General features: G+C 39.9%; 1 protein-coding gene across 8 annotated transcripts in view; it reads right to left on the bottom strand.

The window, feature by feature from the left end:
* cacna1bb (calcium channel, voltage-dependent, N type, alpha 1B subunit, b) overlaps positions 1 to 20,567 on the bottom strand; it is a 228,843-nt gene that overhangs the window by 36,274 nt on the left and 172,002 nt on the right. For 6 of the 8 annotated variants that reach the window (XM_036140040.1, XM_036140038.1, XM_036140044.1 and 3 more), the window contains 10 exons: positions 20,050 to 20,214; positions 17,993 to 18,103; positions 13,137 to 13,220; positions 12,443 to 12,445; positions 11,275 to 11,391; positions 10,512 to 10,577; positions 7,160 to 7,251; positions 6,891 to 7,041; positions 3,768 to 3,895; positions 884 to 980 (listed from right to left, as the gene is read on the bottom strand). In XM_036140040.1, the coding sequence (XP_035995933.1) occupies positions 884 to 980; positions 3,768 to 3,895; positions 6,891 to 7,041; positions 7,160 to 7,251; positions 10,512 to 10,577; positions 11,275 to 11,391; positions 12,443 to 12,445; positions 13,137 to 13,220; positions 17,993 to 18,103; positions 20,050 to 20,214 (1,014 nt within the window). The remainder of the gene's footprint in view (positions 1 to 883; positions 981 to 3,767; positions 3,896 to 6,890; positions 7,042 to 7,159; positions 7,252 to 10,511; positions 10,578 to 11,274; positions 11,392 to 12,442; positions 12,446 to 13,136; positions 13,221 to 17,992; positions 18,104 to 20,049; positions 20,215 to 20,567) is intronic. The other 2 variants (XM_036140039.1, XM_036140042.1) reach the window with 2 other exon arrangements.

The raw sequence follows: 20,567 nt of genomic DNA, 5'->3' as shown, positions 1-20,567 counted from the left end.
TCCCCCGCTCCCACCGTCTCGGTTGTTGTGTCCTTGGGGCAGCTGTGGCTGCTAGCATAGCTCACCACCGTCAGGGTGTGAATGGGTGACTGTAGTGTTAAGAGCTTTGGGGTCTTTGGACAAGTTAAAGCGCCATACAAGTACAAGACATTTACCATTTGTTCTGGTCTTTATATAAAATCATAACCTGAAACACATTGAATCTTGTGGTTGTTTTTCTGCTTTTCTTCCTCCTCCTCATGTTTACTGTGTCTACACTTCTTTCCTGTGATTTTGATGGCGGCAGCGCCCGGTTGACAAGCTGCCACCTATGTGAATACTTTTGCAAGGTACTGCAAGTCCTGGTTAGTCTTATTCACAGCTTTAACAAGCAAAATGTTTAAACACACAACAGGATAAATTGGGGAGTTTCTTGAAAGCATGTTGATGCCCAAAGCTTTTGTTTTTCATTATTAGAAGTTCGGCTTCAAACTTTTCCAATCCTTCCCTTGCAACTCTTTCAATAGATGAATTTTCAAGGGAGTATTCCTTTAAGATTCCCTCTATTTCTGCATGCTACAGGTTCTCAGCAGTAACCACAGTGAAAACAAGGCGCACAAAGCTCTTCCTTGCTCTTCCTACTCCTCACACTTCTGTATCTAGAAGAAGGCAAACATCCCAGACATCCCAAAAATGATGCTTTCTGCTTGAGCCTGACTTGCTGCTTTGCTTCCGCGCACTCGACATGGTGACGTTAGTGGTTAGTAGAGGATCAGTGAGCAGTCGTATGCATGTGTGCTCAGGTGTTTCTCTGCCAAACGCAGAGAATGAAGACAGACAAACAGAGTCCAAAACCATCACAGCCTCTTTCTTGAAAACGAAGGGACTGCGTGGGAGTGCAAACCTTATAAGCCACCCTGTTGGGGCACTTCTTCCCCAGGCCCAGGGGAGGCGAGATTAAACGCAATAATTTGTACATGTCCCGATAGCATATCCTCCCACTGAAAAAGATGAAACACGTTCAAGAGGTTAGATCAGAGCATCTGTTCAACATCATCAGAAAGCTGCATGAAGATTTTACATCATAACTCGTACAGGTGTAGTTGGCTGTTTGGGTGTGTCTTAAACAGGGGTTTTGGGTGGTAGTTATGAGCAGTCAGTATCTTACGTGTATAGCAATCAGGGGGATCTCACTTTGTAGAATCATTAGGAAATTCTTACAGGGAAGTCGGGAACATTTATCCTCCTAATTCAGGAGCTCAGAGTTAGAAATGCCCTCCAGAAAACGGCCCTGATAGGGACATCGCACAGAGTTTGTCCTTGATTTGAGCAGGCAAGTTTAAACGATCTGCCAATGGAAAAACATTTTTGCACTTAAAAATAGGGACAAATCATATCCATCATCTTCTTTCAAGTTCAGTATATCTAATTATCTTATTTTAGGGGTATAAATACTCATTAATTTGGCAGATAGTCTTATTTACCTGCTTATATCAAGGACAAATACACTCCTTTCAAGAACATTTTACTAATTTTTAGTTCCGTTTTTGCAGTGAACATTCAGGGTGGAGCGCTACGCACTGCTGATTGCTATAATACTCCTATTATTCCTAGTTTCAGTCATCTCATTTTATACCTTTCTAAAGCTGTTGGTCATTTATCAAACTGTCGTCTGCCATTAATTTTTTGCCTTTCTTTCTTTGCTCTTCTTACATTTTTTTCTGCTGGACTTGAATTGAGCTTTTATTTTAACTATTAAAAAAAGCTTTATTTTTTACATGTTATATATTTGCTCCAGTGGAACAATGTGCATTGATGGAGATTTCAACAAAATGTGAACGACCCAAATTGGAGCCAAGGTGATCCTTTTCCTGTCTCTCCTTGTCCTAGTGACTAAAACGGATTCAGGGATCAGAGCAGTTCTTTTAAAACCTGTTTAAAGGAACCTTTAAAAACTATTACAATTGCACATTTTAATTGGGATTTTAACAGGTTTTAAAAGCTAGATTTTGTAGTGTGTCTGCTAGTTTTATTACTTTTCTCTCTCTCCATGTTTTTTTATTTAGCACTTACCTGTTTTACTATGTAGCATTTTGGGATTTGTATAAATATAAAGTGCATTACAAATCCAATGTATTATTATTATTATTATTATTATTATTATTATTATTATTATTATTATTTTTATTTTTTATTTTTATTTTTTTTCTGCAGCCAGCACTGAGCGACAGTAAGGAGCCAAACGGCTGAAGGGAGATTAATGGTTCATGGTTATTAAGTTTAAAGGTTCTTGAATTTTTGTTTACACTTACTGTCTGGTCAACTGGTCTCTCTAAATTGCCCTTTTAAAAGTATTTTTGATTACTTAAATGTTCTAAAAAAATTCATTGTAAATAGAATTAAAAGTGATAATTATACGTAACTTGAAATTACACATCATGGCAGCTTCAATCAATCTCTAAGATAAATAACTCCTTCTTACTGTATTGAAGGAACTGATACTGTATATCTGTGGGCTTTTTTATACAGGGAAGAATTAAACACCGAATAAAGTGGAAGATGGACAGATGCATCAACCCATCTATAAAAAAAATTAAAGTTAAACTGGTTGCTATGGTGATTCCCACCATTTTAATGGGATGGGGAAGGGTACAATGGCACTGTTGTTTAAAACACACATTCATTTGGTATAAAAAAAACAGTAAATAGTATTCTTTTTAACTATTTAAACTAGAAAATAAAGAATCTGCTAAAACTAGTAAGAGTGCTTTTTTTTCTGAGGCTATAATTACCTCTTAACTGAACCTACAATTAGATTTTCTTCCTGTTTCCCAGAACTGAGAACACTATGAGTTCTATCTGTTGTGGGTAAGATACTGACTGCTCCTAGCTACTGCTCACCACCCCACTTTAAAACACATTTAGAAAATCTAATTTGATAGTTGAAAACTTACCCGTGAAGTCTGAAAGATCCAACATTAAACAAATTTTTCTATAAGAAATCTATAAGGAAAAACTTTTCATTTAGAATAAACGTATAAACTCTGATATGTCAAACCCAATAACACCTGAAAACAGACATCATTTTTACACTGAGCCGACGATTTAAAGGAGCTGAACGTTACTGGAGGTCAATCAGAGAACAGCTCAGTTATACTCAGAGGAATAAATTATAATTCCTCCCCCATAATGTCTGTCAGGTGATGGTAAATTCGTATTTTACTTCTCACACCTCTGAGAGAGGCCTGATCAAAGAAGAGAGTCCTGTGAAGCTTCGCTGAAATTTAACGAGCCGAGCATAATCTGAGACAGATTAGCCTTCATGGTGTCTCGCACAGAAATTTGCCTCTCGCTTTAGTCAGAAAATAAACTGCGTTAGGTGGGTGTGAGAGAAAATGACGGGCCTGACATAAACCTGCACTCTGCTGTGGCAGTGACAGAAGCGGTTTCACTTAATTTCAATGCAGCAGCAGACAGCAGGGATTCGGAGCCTGCGGGATTATCAGCGGGAAAGGCTGAGAGGACGCGGAGCGTAGCGCTGGATTTACACGCATCCGTCCGGGCAACAGGGGGCTCGTCGCCGCTCTCAGCTCACGCTCTCGGCTCGGGCTTAATGTCATTCATCCGTCGGCGCTAAGATGAGATTTTACCAGTTGCACATCGCAGGCATCCAGCTGGAAACGCAGAAGTCGCCGTGGGACTTTCCTGCGGTTCTTTTAGAAGCAGAACCTCCTCTGTAACGCCAACACTTTTTTTTTTTTACTGCCGGAGCTGTGCTAGGCACCTACCAGGCTGCGGGGTCATATTCAGCCCACACGCGGATGAATTCATCCAGGTGGTGAGGCCCGAGGATGGAGGCGTCCCGAGTCAGATACTCAAAGTTGTCCATGATGACGGCCACAAACAGATTCAACATCTAGGAGATAAAAATAAAGAAAATTAAATGAATGAAAAACGAGACCTCAGCACAGAATAAGAATGTCAACAGAAAGGCTAAGCCTCAGTGAAAAAAAAAATATAAATCCCATAACCGTCGGTATTTCTGCAATGAACACGTTTAAAATCGTATTAATCTGGAATATATGAAAGACTAAAAGTGACCCTTAATTTTTAAGTTTGATAAGAAAACCCAGAGCTTCAGGTGATGGAAACATGAAAAAAAGCATAAAAATATCTACATGTTCATGTAAATAAGATGGGGCAGTAGGAGAATTAAAGTAGTTTAACATTACTGTATTTTTCAGACTATAAGGCGCACTTAAAATCCTTAATTCTTCTTAAAAATTGATGGTGCCTCTTATATATTATTAACGTTGTGCTTACTGACTGATTTTATGTGGTACAATGCTCTCAAAAATCTGTTAAAATATGTAAGTACGACTTTGATAAGCAACGAAGCTGCTCCGCTCAATGGATATTAGGAGCATTACGGCATAGACATAATATAAGAGTAGACGCGTCATTGGGCGGGTTCTGCCTATGCTGCGATGCGTCAGAGCGTCCGCCATCTTAAATGTGGCAAATCTGCAGTTACTCAGTCACTTAAACAGTATCAGAGGGACTTTAATCTCTGAATATACTTTGTATTCGTAGTATTTTTTGTAATATTACAAGTTTATTTTCATATCCCTTTAGCTTCATTCTCCTGAATTTATTCTCCTAAAGAATAAAAATATTTAAAATAATCTAACCTGGCCCTATTACTCCAGGAGTGAAATAATTCTGCAAACTGTGATTATTCTGGAAATGTTCCCCCCTAATTCTCATAATATGATGTTTTTATCATAACATTATCACTTTTGTGTTTGTTTGTTTATTTTTACTTTATTTACCTAGTACTTTTTTTCTCATATTATTAATTTTACCTCTTTAATACTCCCCCAAAAAGTCTGTTCCTAAAGGTTCACATGTGACACGGTTTAAATGAAATAATGAAGACCACAATGTTTAGATTTAACAAATTGATCCTTATATTCATAACACATACACATGCAAATATATATATATATATATATATATATATATATATATATATATATATATATATATATATATATATATATATATATATATATATATATATATATATATATATATATATGTGTGTGTGTGTGTGTGTGTGTGTCTGTGTGTGTATTTATTGCAGCACAGGAATGAGGCATCTTCTCTGATCCACGTTCACAATAACAGAACTCAACTTTTTTCTGCCACATACAATATGGCGGTGACGTTGACGTGCGAACCTGCGCCCTATGACGCGTCTACGTATATATGTCTGTGCTAGCAACAATAAACTTAGTAAGTTAATTCAATATAAAAGTTTATTTTGGCCTTATGTTAGAAACAGGGCAGTGTTATATATAAAGCAAAAGGATTTTTCATGGAAACTTCCATGATTGAAGACCCTCATCATACAGATTAGTCTCTAATAGTAGTTTAGGAATATGGGTGAAATACCTCGTAAGTTACATAAAAGTAACCACATGTGTTGCCACCAAATAATGTTTCCACGGTAAAACCTCTCTGAGCCAGAGGGCCTTTAATGAGCACCGGGTAACTCACTGATTTCCTCAAAAGCCTTTTGTTGTGCAAGAAGAATCGCTTTGGGAGTTTTTTTTTTTAATATAATTTTCATGTTTAATCACAACCAAAAGTCAAAGCTGACTATTCCTGACTGACCTGCACACTCTCTATCCTTTTTATAGATCATCTTTGTGCCACTGGATGAAGAGCAATTTAAAATATTGGGAATAGTAACAGGCCTTGAATGGACTATAAGGCGCTCTTAAAATCCTTATATTTTCTCAAACATTGATGGAGCGCCTTTTATATGATCACCGTTTTGTTTACTGACTGATTTTCTGTGGTACAATGCGCCTTAAAAATCTGTTATAATGTGTAAGTACGACAAAGCTGCTCAGCTCAATGGATATTAGGAGTATTACGGTACACTGTGTCACTACCTGATAGGACCCCTGAGCTGTCTACCAGACTGCCTGACTGTAATGTCTAAACTAGAAGTGCATTCATGTAAATCATCCTGGAGTACCACTGAGCTATATAATACACCGGAGTGCTGATTTTGCCGAAAAACTGAAGTCACTGGCCGCCATCTTGCTACTCCCTACTCTCACAGAATCCCATAGGATTTGGTTGCAACAACAAGCAGTTTTCTGGCTGTGTGAAAACGTTTCATAGGTGATTCTACAGTCAGTGGATGTACTAACACTATCAACTACTAGGAAATTAGGTGCTGAAATATTTTACATGTTATTCATATTAAATATATGTATATGTATATATAAGTATGTGTATGTGTATATATGTATATATATGTATACACATATGTAAATATATGTTTTTGTATATTGTTATTTATATATTTATAAATGTTAAAGATATATATTTAAATGAATAAAATGCAAAATATTTCAGCACATGACTTTCTCAGTACTTGATATTTTTAGAACATAAGATAAAACTATATATGGCATTTGACACTGTGTCACTACCTGATAGGACCCCTGAGCTGTCTACCAGACTGCCTGACTGTAATGTCTAAACTAGAAGTGCATTTATGTAAGGCAGCCTGGAGTACGCGTTAGCAACAATAAACCTAGTAAGTTAATTCAATATAAAAGTTACGTTTATTTTGGCCTTATGTTAGAAACAGGGCAGTGTAGTCCAGTTACTCTGTCCTCCTGACAGAGACGGATAGAGAGTTTGGACGTGAAGGAGGGATATTACACACTTGGCAAGAATATTTAATATGTCTTATAATCGGGAAATATATGGTATACAATCACTATTGTCTAAAGTTTTTTTTTTTTTTTTTTAATCATAAATCCACTGCCAGAATATCAGTTTCAAGCTAAATAGAATTGACCGTTCTCATTATGGAAGGTACTGACCAGGAAGGAGCAGAGGAAGATGAAGGACACGAAGTAGAAATAGGCGAAGTCGCTGCCACACTCTTTTCCCGAACTTCCTGAGAGTTTATCACACGGTCGGTTACTGAGGCAAGCTAGCATGATCTCATGCCACGCCTCGCCTGTTGCACTCCTGATGAAACACAAAGCAAAGCACAGCGGAGAAATGTTCATGCCAGCGTTGACGTGGATGTTGGTGTCACCAGCGTTTTCTGAGAGGCCTGCAGGTTTCAGGAAGTGGGCCGGGTTACCTGAACAGGAGGGTCAAGGCCTGGAAGAAGGTCTGGAAGTTGTTGTGGTGATTTATGGAAGTCTCCTCGTTCAACTCAATGTTACCAAACACCTGAGGAGAGCCGATGGTAGTTAGAGAAGGAGATCTGATTTCAGAGTAGAGTCTATTATAGATGATCTCACCAAGCACTGACGTCTACCTTTAAAAAACATGTAACTTTCTCATTCATTTTGAATATACATCAATAAGGATATGTAAACTGGATCTTAAACTTGTGTTTAATTTTGAAACTAAAGAGGATTTTATGTGACGGACCAACACACAATGGGCCCAAACTGCCAAGTGGAAGGAATAAAACCATAAAAAGTGGATTGTGGATTTGAATTCAGGCCAAAAGAGATTATGTAGAACATGCAGCATGTCTCTTTGTGTATGTCTCTACCACTGAGCTATATAATACACTGGAATGCTAATCGCCCGCTGTTAGAACGAGTCGCTTTGAAGCCACCAGCCGCCATATTGGTACTCCCTATTTCCCCCCAGTAATTAGGGAATATGTGCGCTACAGCATCGAATAATGAGGATTTTCTCATGTTCATGGGGGCTTAAAACTGTTAAAATGTCAAATGCCATATAGTTTTATTGTGTGTTCTAAAACTGTTAAGTACTGAGAAAGTCATGTGCTGAAATATTTAGCATTTTATTTATTTAAATATATATCTTTAACATTTATAAATATATAAATAACAATATACAAAAACATATATTTACATATATGTATGCATATATATACATCTACACATACTTATATATACATATACATATATTTAATATGAATAACATGTAAAATATTTCAGCACCTAATTTCCTAGTAGTTGATAGTGTTAGTACATCCACTGACTGTAGAATTACCTGTGAAACGTTTTCACGCAGCCAGAAAACTGCTTGTTGTTGCAACCAAATCCTATGGGATTCTATGAGAGTAGGGAGTAGCAAGATGGCGGCCAGTGACTACACTTTTCCGGCAAAATCAGCACTCCAGTGTATAATATAGCTCAGTGGTCTCTACCAGCTTTACACATCTAGATACTGAAATCTCTTTCCACAGAAGCTTTAGCTCTGCCATATTGGATGGAGATGGATATCAGTTTTTTAGTTTTTCAAAAGTTTCTTAAATAGATTTAAGTCTGGACATTAGCTGAGCCTTTTAATGGGAAGGCTGTGTGATTTTGGGTTGTCGTACTGCTGGAAGGTGAACCTCTGACCCAAACGCAGGTCTTTTGCAGCCTCCAGCCGGTGTCTGCAGGTGTGTTAGAGCAACGCTGCATCCAAAAGTTGCAGGACAGATGCTCTCAAGGACTCAAGGACTGGCTCACATTGAATGTGTTTGACGTAAAACCCGACTCACACTGCTCCGGTTTGTAGCTGCGGCTCTGGCTGTGGAAAGGGTGGTGACTAGACTAGAAATTCATGTGGTCCTTTCTGATGCTATTCCTCACAAATGATCAGAAAACAGCCATGGTTTTAATTTTTTAGGGGCAAAACCTGTTCACCGCGTGCTTAAATATCCTATTTCCTCTTCCAAAAGCCCCTCTGTCTCTTCATGTTTCTGTGTCAGCGTTTTCTTTACTTTAGTCAACCTACCTAGGTTGGTGAGGAGATTTTATTCTGAAATTCACCAGAACTTTATTCTGTCTAGCGCCCCACGTTTTCTGTTTAGCTCGTGAAATTATGGGAACTTGATTCGGTAACTGGACCCGCAACTGATGTGAGTTGACACATTGATTTTTAGTTATCTGGGTTCCTTTCGGCGCTACAACCGTATCTGCACCGCATATGATGTGAGCCTGGCGTTATCCAGCGTTTTATCCTGATATTCACCAAAACGTTACACTTTTTAATTATTTTATTCAATGTGAGCCTGGCATTACACTTCTTTGCTTAATGGTTTTCTTCTGAATCGTCCTGTGTTTGGCTTCATTGATCTTCCCATTAGATCTGAAGAGCTTTCCTGGCCCTGCAAAAAAAAAAAACTCAGCATGATGCTGCCAACACCATGCATGATTGTAGGGATGGTGTATTAAATGCGATCTCCATAGTTAGTTTTCCTCTATACATCCTATTATATGTCTTCCCAAAAACTTCAAAGTTGGCCTTACTCGACTAGAGCTCCTTCTTCCACAGGTTTGTTGTGTCCCAAAAGTCAGATTAAGCTTTACTGGTCCGGATTTTGTGTGAAAGCAAATAATTTCACCTTGGTTTCACATGTTCACGGCATGCAGATATTAAGCAGAAATATATAACCCTTAGAGGAAATAAAATCTAAGATAAAAAGAACAACATGTCCATATATATATAGTTACACTCAGTTTTTGTAAAGGCAGAGTAAAACAGGGCAAACAGGCTTATTTTGGGCTTATTTTGTTTCACTCAGGCTGGAAGGTGATCATTGTGTTCATCAGAGAAACAGCCTGGAGGAAGAAACTGCCACAGCAGCGTCTCATTTTAACACACAGCGCTCAGTAGTGCCAACCTGAAGGTAAAAGCATAAACAGTTTATGTGCATGATGTCTGCGGGGTCTGCAGAGAAGTTAGCTGCTCTGTTCCTGACACTTGACCTGTACAAGTCCTGGATGGAGGGATGGATGGAAATTACATTAAACTTGTCTTCTCTTGTTTTTTTCTCTCACAACAGATTGTTTCTTGCCAGTTTTCAATAAAAAAAACAATTCTGTGGCGAATATGACTAATAATTGTCTACTGGTTCCCCACCTGAGCTGTGGATCTCCGCAACTCCTCCAGAGTTACCATGGTCCTCTTGGCTGCTCTTTTAACTTATTTTCTGATAAGTTTAAACGTCTCCACAGCGTTCTCCTTGGCCTTTCTCCTGTGTTCCTTGGTCTTCATGATCCTGTTTGTTAACTAATGTTCTCCAATAAACCCGAGAGTCCTTGACAGAAGATCTGGATTTATGCTCAGATCAAAAGTCCCATTATTAATTAGGTGACCTCTGAAAGCAAATAGGCTGCAGTGGATTTTAGAAAATAAAGAAGGGGGCACCAGATTAAAAGGGCCTGAATACAAATGCACCTAACGTATTTTTTTTTACATTTTATTTGGAAACCATTTTAAAAACAATAGACAATTTTCGTTCCACTCACTAGTTTGGCATGAAACAGTGAATTCTTCCAAGAAGTCAGGCTTCTAAGACTTTTTCTTTCTTAGAGGTAAAACCATTTTGTTGTTGTTGTTTAATTATTTCTATAATACTACAGATATTTCACCCTCATGCACAGCCCTTTGAAAGGCCCAGAACATCCCTATTTCCCAGGAATCCCGACTTGTTGGTTTTTCTCGTTATCACCACCTACCTGCATCCCGATGATAGCGTAGATGAAGAACAACATGGCGATAAGCAGGCAGACGTACGGCAGGGCCTGAAAAAAACAAACACAAATACATTTAAAGTAGAACTATCCGGGAAAGCGGCGTCACACAGACACGATTTCATCTCCTCTTGCTCCTTTTTTAATCTCTTCAGCCCCTTCTGTACTCTCGGGCTCACTAACATGATTCTCCACAGAAGACGAGCTCCCTTTGTTAGATTTCTGCTCCTATTCGGGAACTTGAGCAGTGAACTCGACCGGCAGGGCTGATTCCTTTGACCTGCTATTTATAACGCTCCGAGGAGGAGGCCAGCAGTTCTTGTAATTAAATAGCCACCTTTTAAGACTCCGCGGCTACTGTCTGTCTGTTGTTGCCGGGCTTAAAAGCTCTCACCGCTGACATAAAACCTGCTATAAATTCCCTGAGCTGTGGCCCCGGCGCTCCACATATAACTCAACTTCTCCCAAGGGGATTTAGAGAGCGAGTCGGCACCATGTGGAAATCCCTACCGCCGTCCGCCGACGGGTTATCAAGCTGGAATTTAAAGGAAACAGCATCTATTTCCTGAGGTGCATCGGTGCGTTTGTTCAGGAGTAAACCGCACTCAATTAGAGTGGCTAATTAGTCGCATTTCTGGAGAAAAATGCTTTTATCTTTTGCTTTTAGACAAACGTGATTATTCTCTATTCGCTCATTAGCACACTTCAGTCGCCCACAAACGGACGCGGCTGGGGCTTCTTCACTCACCTTGAAGGACTGAACGAAGGTCCACAGCAGGATGCGGATGGTGTAGCCCTGCCGCAGCAGCTTGATGAGTCGAGCCGCCCTGAACAGCCTCAGGAAACTCAGGTTTATCATCTTGTTCTGGAAGAATAAAATAGTCTCCGTGAGGAATCGGGACGTACGCGTTCAATGACGTTGAAGTTGCGGCTGTGGGAAGGCCATTTCAGGCTGATTTGTCTATTCCAGAACCGGTTTCCATGAGGGCTGGGGATCCAGTTTGAACACCCAATCAGGTCCAAGTTTAGGCAATTCTTTACAAAAACTGAACTCTTTAGCTTAAAGGTGTTCATAAACCCCACTGGAACTGCCAAGACTCCAGTACGGCTGCAACTGAAGATAGCCGGAGCTGTCGGTATCCTCAGACAGACGAGAGGAAAGTCTTATCCTTCTGATCCACGACGATGGGAAGCGTGTTTAAAGGAGAACTGAACATTGTGCCACCTGCTAAGCACAGTGGTTCCAGCATCATCCTGTGGGGCTATTTCGCTGCTAGTGGTACTGGTACATTGTTTCTTCAACTTTGCCTCAAATCAAATGCTAGACGCTTGAGACTTGAACATCTACGGGTGTTTCAGCAGGACTAAGATACCAACCGTGCAACAAACCGGGTTTTAGGATAGATTAGGCAAGCATTAAGGTTCTAGGAGGACCCTGAACTCAGCACAAAACCTGTGGACTACGGTGAAAAAACAGAAAACCAACTGACTTAAATGATGCTAATTAACCAAGGAGAGTGGTCCAAGCTTGTTTAAGACTACAAAAAAAGGCAAAATTTGTAAACAGACATTTAATCAAACATTTGTGAATAGCTCAAATAAACAAATTAAAGCCCAAGATTAAAAGCCTGTGCTGAGGTTAGATACAATGTTCACCAACACTGCAACCAGAATCTCCCTGTTTGACCCGTAGAAAGAGGAGATTAATAGACACTTTATGTTTTCTTGTTGGACATTAGGTGTGTAAGCGCAGCAGATGGACTAGTTACAGCTGAGGCACTCAGTTTATAGCCGACGCTTTTAAACAACGACTGCTGGAGAGAACAACACACACACTGACCGAGGGGAGGGGGGGGGGGGGTTATTGGAAGGAACTAAAGAAGAAGAACCAGCAGGCAACAAGAAAAGCCACTTACCGTCTAGAGGTGTCAGATGTGACAGAGGAGGCAAAGTGAAGGCACAGGCGCCAGGATAGACACAGCAGATGATGGAAACAGGCAAACAGAAATAAGAGAGAAGCGAGAAAGGAGACAGAAAAGAAGACTGATGTCCTCATGAGGAAAAAACACAGCAGGCGTTGGCACACGGAAGCTGCATCGCCCTGCCTCAGTCCTCAACATCAGCAGAATCTAATTCCCTTTTTGTAATGTTTGGCCAGTTTTTTCTTTTTCTCTCGGCATACATTTCTTTGAAATGACCACATCTTCAGCACATCTGCTTTGATTTCGATGTTCTAACGTTGAGGTTTCTCGATTACTGCTGTGGTAAGCTTTAGATTTAAGGACTCAGACCAGGAGAGTACAACAAAGTATGGCTTCTCTAACTGCTCCGAGGGTGAAAATACATCACAAAGTCCATTTTCCTCACTTCTGTGCACAATTGTAGGTAAAGCCTATTAATTTGGGAATCAAATACTTTTAATGAGTTGAATTTTCCAGAAACCTTACCCAAATAAATACTACATAAAAGCTAATTTGATCATTTTAAACTTTTTTTTTTACCAGAATACCCCATCCAAATAAAATGTGCCCCATGCAGCTGTGATCGTAGACCAAAGTTTGTTAACTGTCTGTTGGATGCAACAATCACAATGGTGGTTGCATGTCTTACATTTATCTCTGTGAACAATATGTCTGTGATGCTCCCAATCACAGTCACAAAGTCAAACACGTTCCAGGGTTCTTTCAGGTAGTTCTGAAACACAGACACAAAAATAAATTAAACTTATTTTGTAAATGTTCTGAGTTATTCATTATATTTTAATCATCATTGGGGGAAAAAAAATTAGACGCTGCGTTTTTAACAATGGCTTGTATATGTGTAAATTAAAAATGTACACATATAAAAGCTCAATACATGCTGGTATACAAATGCTGGCAGCATCTCGTGCATAAATCATGTGGTGCTGTCTGCACCCTGAACACCCTGAGGCAGGTCCACCATCCGGTTCCTGAGGGTGGACCTTTCTGCCAGGCCCCCACAGCTGTTTCCTTTGAACTGCTACAGCAGCAAAGCGTTTCAAAAGGCAGATGTGAGCTCAGCAGCTAAACAGGTGGAGTTAAGTGGTGTGTGAGAAAAGCTATTTATTAAATGGGCCTTGTAAACGGAATCGAGCAGAAGGTAAAACGCGTCACTGCAGACCAGACGGCCCCAAGTCTGAAGATTAATGCACCTTCCTGATAATTCATTCCTAAACTAAAAGTTGAAAAACCCTTTTAGCACCTTATATCGTACGTTTTTGATTGTGAATTGACATTCTAAAATGGGAAGATTTTGACATTAATGATACTGATATAATTTCACAAACATCTACTCCAAATAAAGGATAAAGCCTCTGAAATTAATAAGTTTTAAAAGCCTACTACTTGTTCACTTCAGTTAAACGGGACATATAATGCTTTTAAGTTCTTTCTTATCACATTGAAATCATTCAGTTGTGGTGTATATATAGTGGAACAGCAATTCTTTGCTCTGAAATCCTTGTTAATTTACCCTCAGGTCCCCCTTTTTGCCCCTGTTCTGAGTTGCAACTAAGAGCAACACTGCAAAAACAGATCTAAAAATAAGTAAAATGTTCTTAAAATTAGTGTATTTATCCTTGATTTGAGCAGGTAAATAAGATGATCTGATAATGAAATGAGTATTTTAACCCCTAAAATAAGATAATTAGACATTCTGCACTTGAAATAAGATGGAGATGAGTTGTTCGTATTTTAAGTGCAAAAGTCTTATTCCATGCACTGGCAAATCATCTTATTTACCTGCTCAAATCAAGGACAAATACACTAACTTTAAGTACATTTTACTTATTTTTAGTTCCGTTTTTGCAGTGAACTCGTTTTGGCGCCGTGTCTTTAATTCTAAAGGAGGCACCTCACACCCCACCCCCTCCAGGTCGACGAGCGTTCCACTCCACCCCGTTCGGCCATTATTGTAATATGCTGGGGGACGGTGTAACGAGCAAGCTAACAGTTGCTAAGTGTTAGCTTGTTAAGCTTGCTACATTCTCCATGTGAACAAGGATTTTTTTTCTCATAGTCGGGGTGGGAAGAACATGAAAAAAGTTTGTTTTGGCTCTGTCCTTTCATACGGCACGGAGAGCTGGCAGACACAAATGCCCATGGTATGCTCTGGCATTATTTATAAAGAATGCAAATACCAGGGATGTTCGGTGCTACAAGGGCAGGACTGCCCTGCTTGGATAGATTATAGAGTAAACGGTGCAAGTAAGCAGGACTGGCATGTTCAACCTCTTAAACTACCAGAGTTGAACTGTGGGACTGCAGTTAGACAGACGTGTGAGAAATTTCAGCTTCTCCAACACACCCATCTAAATCCTGTCCAATCACAATAGTCAGACACCCCTTGAGAAAAAAAGTTCTGCCCAGATCTTGTGGTGAGAACAAGCAGGGAGACACTCAAAGACGGGCCTGAGAGATCCAAATGACGTCATTCGCTGTGCTAGATAGACAAATTGTCTCTATTGTCTTGGAGTATGTACAGGCCTTCATCTGCAAATACTGTGACATAAAAAAAATATAATATAAAAGAGGGAAAACTGAAAGGCATGACAAATAATACCCAAAAATAACAAAGATGTCTATGCAGTTTCTGGACAGACTAAAACATTCTTCATTCCTAGAGACTCCAAGTACACAACATGTATTTAAGGGCTAAAAAAAGTGGACTTTGGATAATATATCCCTTTGAGGATTCGTCTGTATTTTACCTGCAAAAGACAGCAGTGAGAATGATGTCTTTTCTGAGTCAGGAAGAAATTACTTAGGAGGTGTTGTGCCAACAACCACTTATAGTCAAGTTAAAGGTTTAACAGACTCAAGCTAAAATTCAAGTAGATTAAAGGTAAAAGCTCAGCAGAGTCAAGCTAACAACCAACTTAAAGTCGAGCAAACAGGTATCCGAGTCAAGCTAAAAGCTACTGAGTAAAGCTAATTGCTACCCAGAGTCGAGCCAAGAGCATCTCAAATACAAACAAATAGCGACTAAGAATCAAACTAAAGCTACTTACAGTAAAGCTAATAGTTACTCTGAGTCTAGCTACATAGAGTGAAAGTAATAGCTAATTGGGGTCAAAGTTTTGTTTATTCAAAGTCATGCTAATTGCTAGCCACGGTCAAGAGCAAATTAAAAACAAGCAAAGCTAATCAGTGTCAAGCTAACAAACAATCCGTGTTGGTGTTGGGTGAAATGGAAAAAAATCTCTATGACTATAATACTTTTGTGTTTTATATCGTAATGTTTAGAACAGTACAGACAAGTTACTCTGTCTGTAACACTAACAGCAGCGTGACCAGGTCACTTAATAGCTCTTGTTGTGCATCTTGTTGTCCATGGTGTCATGTATCAAGTGAGATCCGGTGGTGGCTTGGTACTGAAGCCACAGATAATGATGTATTGATGTCTCAGAGTGAAATGTAATCCAAAGTCTGCACATGTAGTCTTTTATTTGCAAACTTGACCAATTCTACTTTTTTCATCAGCAGACTTCCCGCCTGAACGCTCTGCTCTGGTGCGGCGAGCCTCAAAAACAGAGCAGTCGTGTATTTTAGAAAAACAGCAAGCGCCAGCCCTTATGAGACGTTTCAGAAATGCACCGCAGTGCATCGGGTGGAACCAGTCTGGCTGACTAGAGTTGCCACGATCAGCCACCGCAGCGCTTCTGTGTTCAGTGGAACCCCAGGGTTAGCCTCTCTTAATCAAGATAACCAATAATCAGAACCTAGCTAACAGCTAATTAGGGATAAGCTTGTAGTGAAAAAAGGTCTTTTAAAGGGGGGTGTGGTGGTTGAATACCTGCAGAAGTGTTAGGATTTGCTCACAGACCCAAACATTGTGGCAGCTACAGTGTGTCCTACAGTGGTCTGGCACACTTTGATAAGGACAGCAGTCAGCTTTGCTGTGCATGACCTAATTCCAACCTAGTTTGATAAGCACGCATTCTGACACAGACTCTTGACCCCATGTGTTAGCAAACTATTTAGAAATGATAGTTGAAGTCAATTTGTGACATCAACTACCTGAAATAACAACCTGTAGGGATACGCTTTATACATTATACAAAACATGTATTCTCAACAATGTATCCCATAGCTCTCAACTCTCACGCATTGACCGTGTGACACACGCATTTCATCAATTGCACACGCTCACACGCATTACTTTGAAAATCTCAATCTTACAATGAAAATCTCACTCTTGAAACGCACGCGTACGGACGCTTCACGTCATGGCGGAACCAATTTGTGGTACAATGGTTTCCGCACGTCCAGTAGTAGCGGTAACACAGCTGCAAGGACCGGCGCCGCGCAAACAAGGTTCCCTCATCCAAAGTGAAACACTTCTACGGTCCGTGTTGTGTGCGAATTAAATGGTAAGTCGGCATGTGTTATTAAAGTCCGTGTAAAATAGTGACCGTCTTGAATCGAACAACAGCACCCCCCCCCCCCCCCCCCGTTGGACCGTCTTCAATCGACCAACAGCACCCCCCCGTCAACAATCTCACTCTCAACAATCGTCAAAAGTTGAGAGGTATGATGTATCCTGTATCCTGTTTGATCCTAAAACAAATGAGCATGCAGAGGTTTTGACATTGAAACAGCCAATGTCAAGCTACTTGACTCTGCTCTGCTACTCAGAGTAAAGCTAGCAGCCAATCAGGATCAAAATAAAAGACAGTTCTAGTCAAACTAATCACTGCGCTTAGTCAAGCTAACAGCTAATCATGGGTGAGCTAACTGCTACTCAGAGTAAAGCTAACAGCCAATCAGGATCAAGATAAAAGACAGTTCTGGTCAAGCTAATCACTGCGCAGAGTCAAGCTAATGGCTAATCATGGCGGAGCTAACTGCTACTCAGAGTAAAGCTAACAGCCAATCAGGATCAAGATAAAAGACAGTTCTAGTCAAGCTAATCACTGCGCGGAGTCAAGCTAACAGCTAATCATGGGTGAGCTAACTGCTACTCAGAGTAAAGCTAACAGCCAATCAGGATCAACATAAAAGACAGTTGTAGTCAAGCTAATCACTGCGCTTAGTCAAGCTAACAGCTAATCAAGGTTGAGCTAGCATCTACTCGGAGTAAGCTAATATACACATGGTGACCAGATTTTTTAAATGAAAAACGGGGACGTCTCCGATTTTGTTAACTAAAGGGGGCTGGGGGGAGCACTTGGCTCAGCTGTTCTACTACATTGGGAGAGAGGTAGGACCGGGTAAATAGTTCTTTCTGCATGTAACTTTTTTCCTCTGTCATGAAAACCTTAAATCGGGGGCAGCTTTTGGCGGACACATCATCCAAAATGGGGAGTAGAGACTTTAGGATGTTGTCTCTACTCCTACTACTAGTCAGTCCGGCTGACAGCCAAACGGTCATATACTACAATAGAGGTTGTTGTCAAAATAAAGAACAGGTCTTCAGTGTACAGCAGATTGTTTTCAACAGCTCACCAGTGGATTGAAAGCAATAATCTTAAGGATGCACTCCAGTGTGAAGAGGCCAGTGAAGACGATGTTGAGGTATTTCAGCATAGACTCGTAGACCATTGGAGCTCCGTAGAACTGAGGACAGAAGGTTAGACAGCATCTGAATGCGTGAAACTGTTATAGAGCAGGGTATAGAGTTTAAAGGTTTTCCTTTTTAATCTGACTGCATCTGGACAGCATTCTGAAAATGAAAGAGTAAAAGCAGCTAATAGCCATTAGATTACTCACACCTGCTTATAAGCTTTATGTACAGTGATAATGTACGTATCTGTCGGTCCCAAGTGTTAGTTACACCGTAACCCACTCAAATATCTGTGGGGGTTGTTGTATCTACCACTTTGGGCATCACAGATGATTATGACATGAGACTGTACCATTATCTCAGACTAAACAGGTCTGTTGTGTTGGCTTGGCTAGGCTGTTTTATTCTTGCTGAGATGTCTCACTATCAATAATTTGTAAATTGTTGTAAGATAATTAGTTTGCTCTCATTAAGGGAGTTTTCTTTAACATATATCACTGATAATTGTACCCCAAGAATAGTAATTCATTCAACTTTACCATAGGATAGGAAAAAAAACACTGCCTTATCAAAAACAGCAGGGGAATAACAAATATCAAAGCTGCACCCAAATCACGACATGAAAATAATTTTCTGGGGTTTGTTTGTTTTGAGAAAATATCTCTTTTATACTTCCTCCTTATCAGGTAAATAGAAGTCAAACTTGAGGAGATCAAAACGTTTGTGGTTCTTTCTCTTACTGTCAATATTGACTCTGAATCGAATCAAATCAGGCGAGTCCATTCGGCTGCTCTCTCATTCAGGGATCACCGCAGCAAGTCATTAAAACTTAAACACAGACTTGGCAGAGTTTTTCCACCAGATGCCATTCCTGGTGCAATCAGGATTTGAACCCAGGTCATAAACCGCTCGCAAGAAATGTACTTGTAATGTATGCAATTACCAATGCTGTAGCGGTAAAGGCAATAAAATTGTGAAGTTATATCTAAGCTCAAATTAACAATCATTAACTGGTGGTCCTCCAGCAACATGGGGCCAACAAGAGCATTGAAGCTGTTCTGCAAAGCATTAAATCATTCATAAATAAGGCACAATCCTGCACAGAAATCCGCCATTGGGCATTTCTGGAAGGGTTGAATTTGTTCTTGGTTTCACCTGCGATACTTCACCACCACAGTGATCAGATTTCTCAGGCAGACGTCAATTGAAACACAGCAACGAGAAGCTCTGTGCTTCAGTGTGTCACCGTTTCTGCTTCCTGAATCTTTAGTCAGATTTAAACTTCCAACATGGTGAATTTATGTAAAAAAGTAAAATGCTGCCCTGGTTGGTGCTCAGCTGAGGTAAATGGTTTAAATGAATTACAGGCTTGAAGCAGGTTTTAAATTCTTGCATGGGGTGCAGGTATTTTTGGTGATTTCACTGGAAAAATTAACAGAGGAATCTTCAGTTTTTAAACTCACATTTGAGCTGTAGTTTTTACTTTCGAGGCGATGCATGATACGCACTGATACTGGAGTTTATTGTTTCTAACGTAACGGCCTCACTCCCCTGCAACCTTCTGTTACACATCTGCCTTCTGCTTCCTTAATATCTCTTGCGCTTTTTTACATATTTCCCTCAACTATTGTGGGCTTTAATTTTAATAAAATGATGATCACTGTTCTCAGTTAAGGAAAGTTCTGGCCTTTGAAGAATCATTCTGCTCCTTTCACCATTAAAATACAGACTATGTTAATTTTACATCCTTTAAAAAGCACACTATTTTAAATGAGTAAATGGGTTTTCATCCATAGGATAGTCTGACCTATGAATTGCAAAGCAATAAAAGGCTTTAAATAAAATATATTCAAGTTGACCCATGAATTTCTCCAAGATTAATTAATTGCAATGTTTTCTCTCATTATAAATGTGACCCAGCCAGAGCACTACCTTTGGATGGTGGGGGATTTCTGAGGAGAACTGGCACTTTGCCTCATTAGCAAAAGTAATAACTGACCTTCATCATCAGCACGACCGTGTTGAGGGCAATTAAAGTCATTATGGCGTACTCAAAAGGTGACGACACCACAAACTTCCACATCTTGTACTGGAAGGACTGCTTGTTCTCTGGCATGTATCTTGTAAGTGGCCTGGCGTTGATGGCAAAGTCAATACAGGCCCTCTGTTTGTGGAGAAGACACAGAAAAAACATTGGTTGAGTGGATTTATTCTCCAGTGGAGATAACATTTAACTACAAAACACCAGGGGATTTGACTGACAACTGAGACTCCCTCATAACTTAAAAACACTCGACAAGAAAAAGCACCTCATGATTGAGAGGTTAAATAGAGAAAACAGGATCCTTCCTGTTCAATCTATGACTTATTCTATAAATCAGGCCGGGGCTGGGATGTCTGCAGTTTATATTTATAGCAGGACCAGCTTGAGCTCCGGATTCTGATTAGATTAGCATTTGTTGTGCAAACAAACGTTTGCTAGAAACTGGAGTTAATGCAGATAAAACCCGTGTCTGT

Source organism: Fundulus heteroclitus, chromosome 8, assembly GCF_011125445.2.
Source record: "Fundulus heteroclitus isolate FHET01 chromosome 8, MU-UCD_Fhet_4.1, whole genome shotgun sequence".
NCBI classification, from domain to species: domain Eukaryota; kingdom Metazoa; phylum Chordata; class Actinopteri; order Cyprinodontiformes; family Fundulidae; genus Fundulus; species Fundulus heteroclitus.
This window is presented reverse-complemented; position numbering and strand designations above follow the sequence as displayed.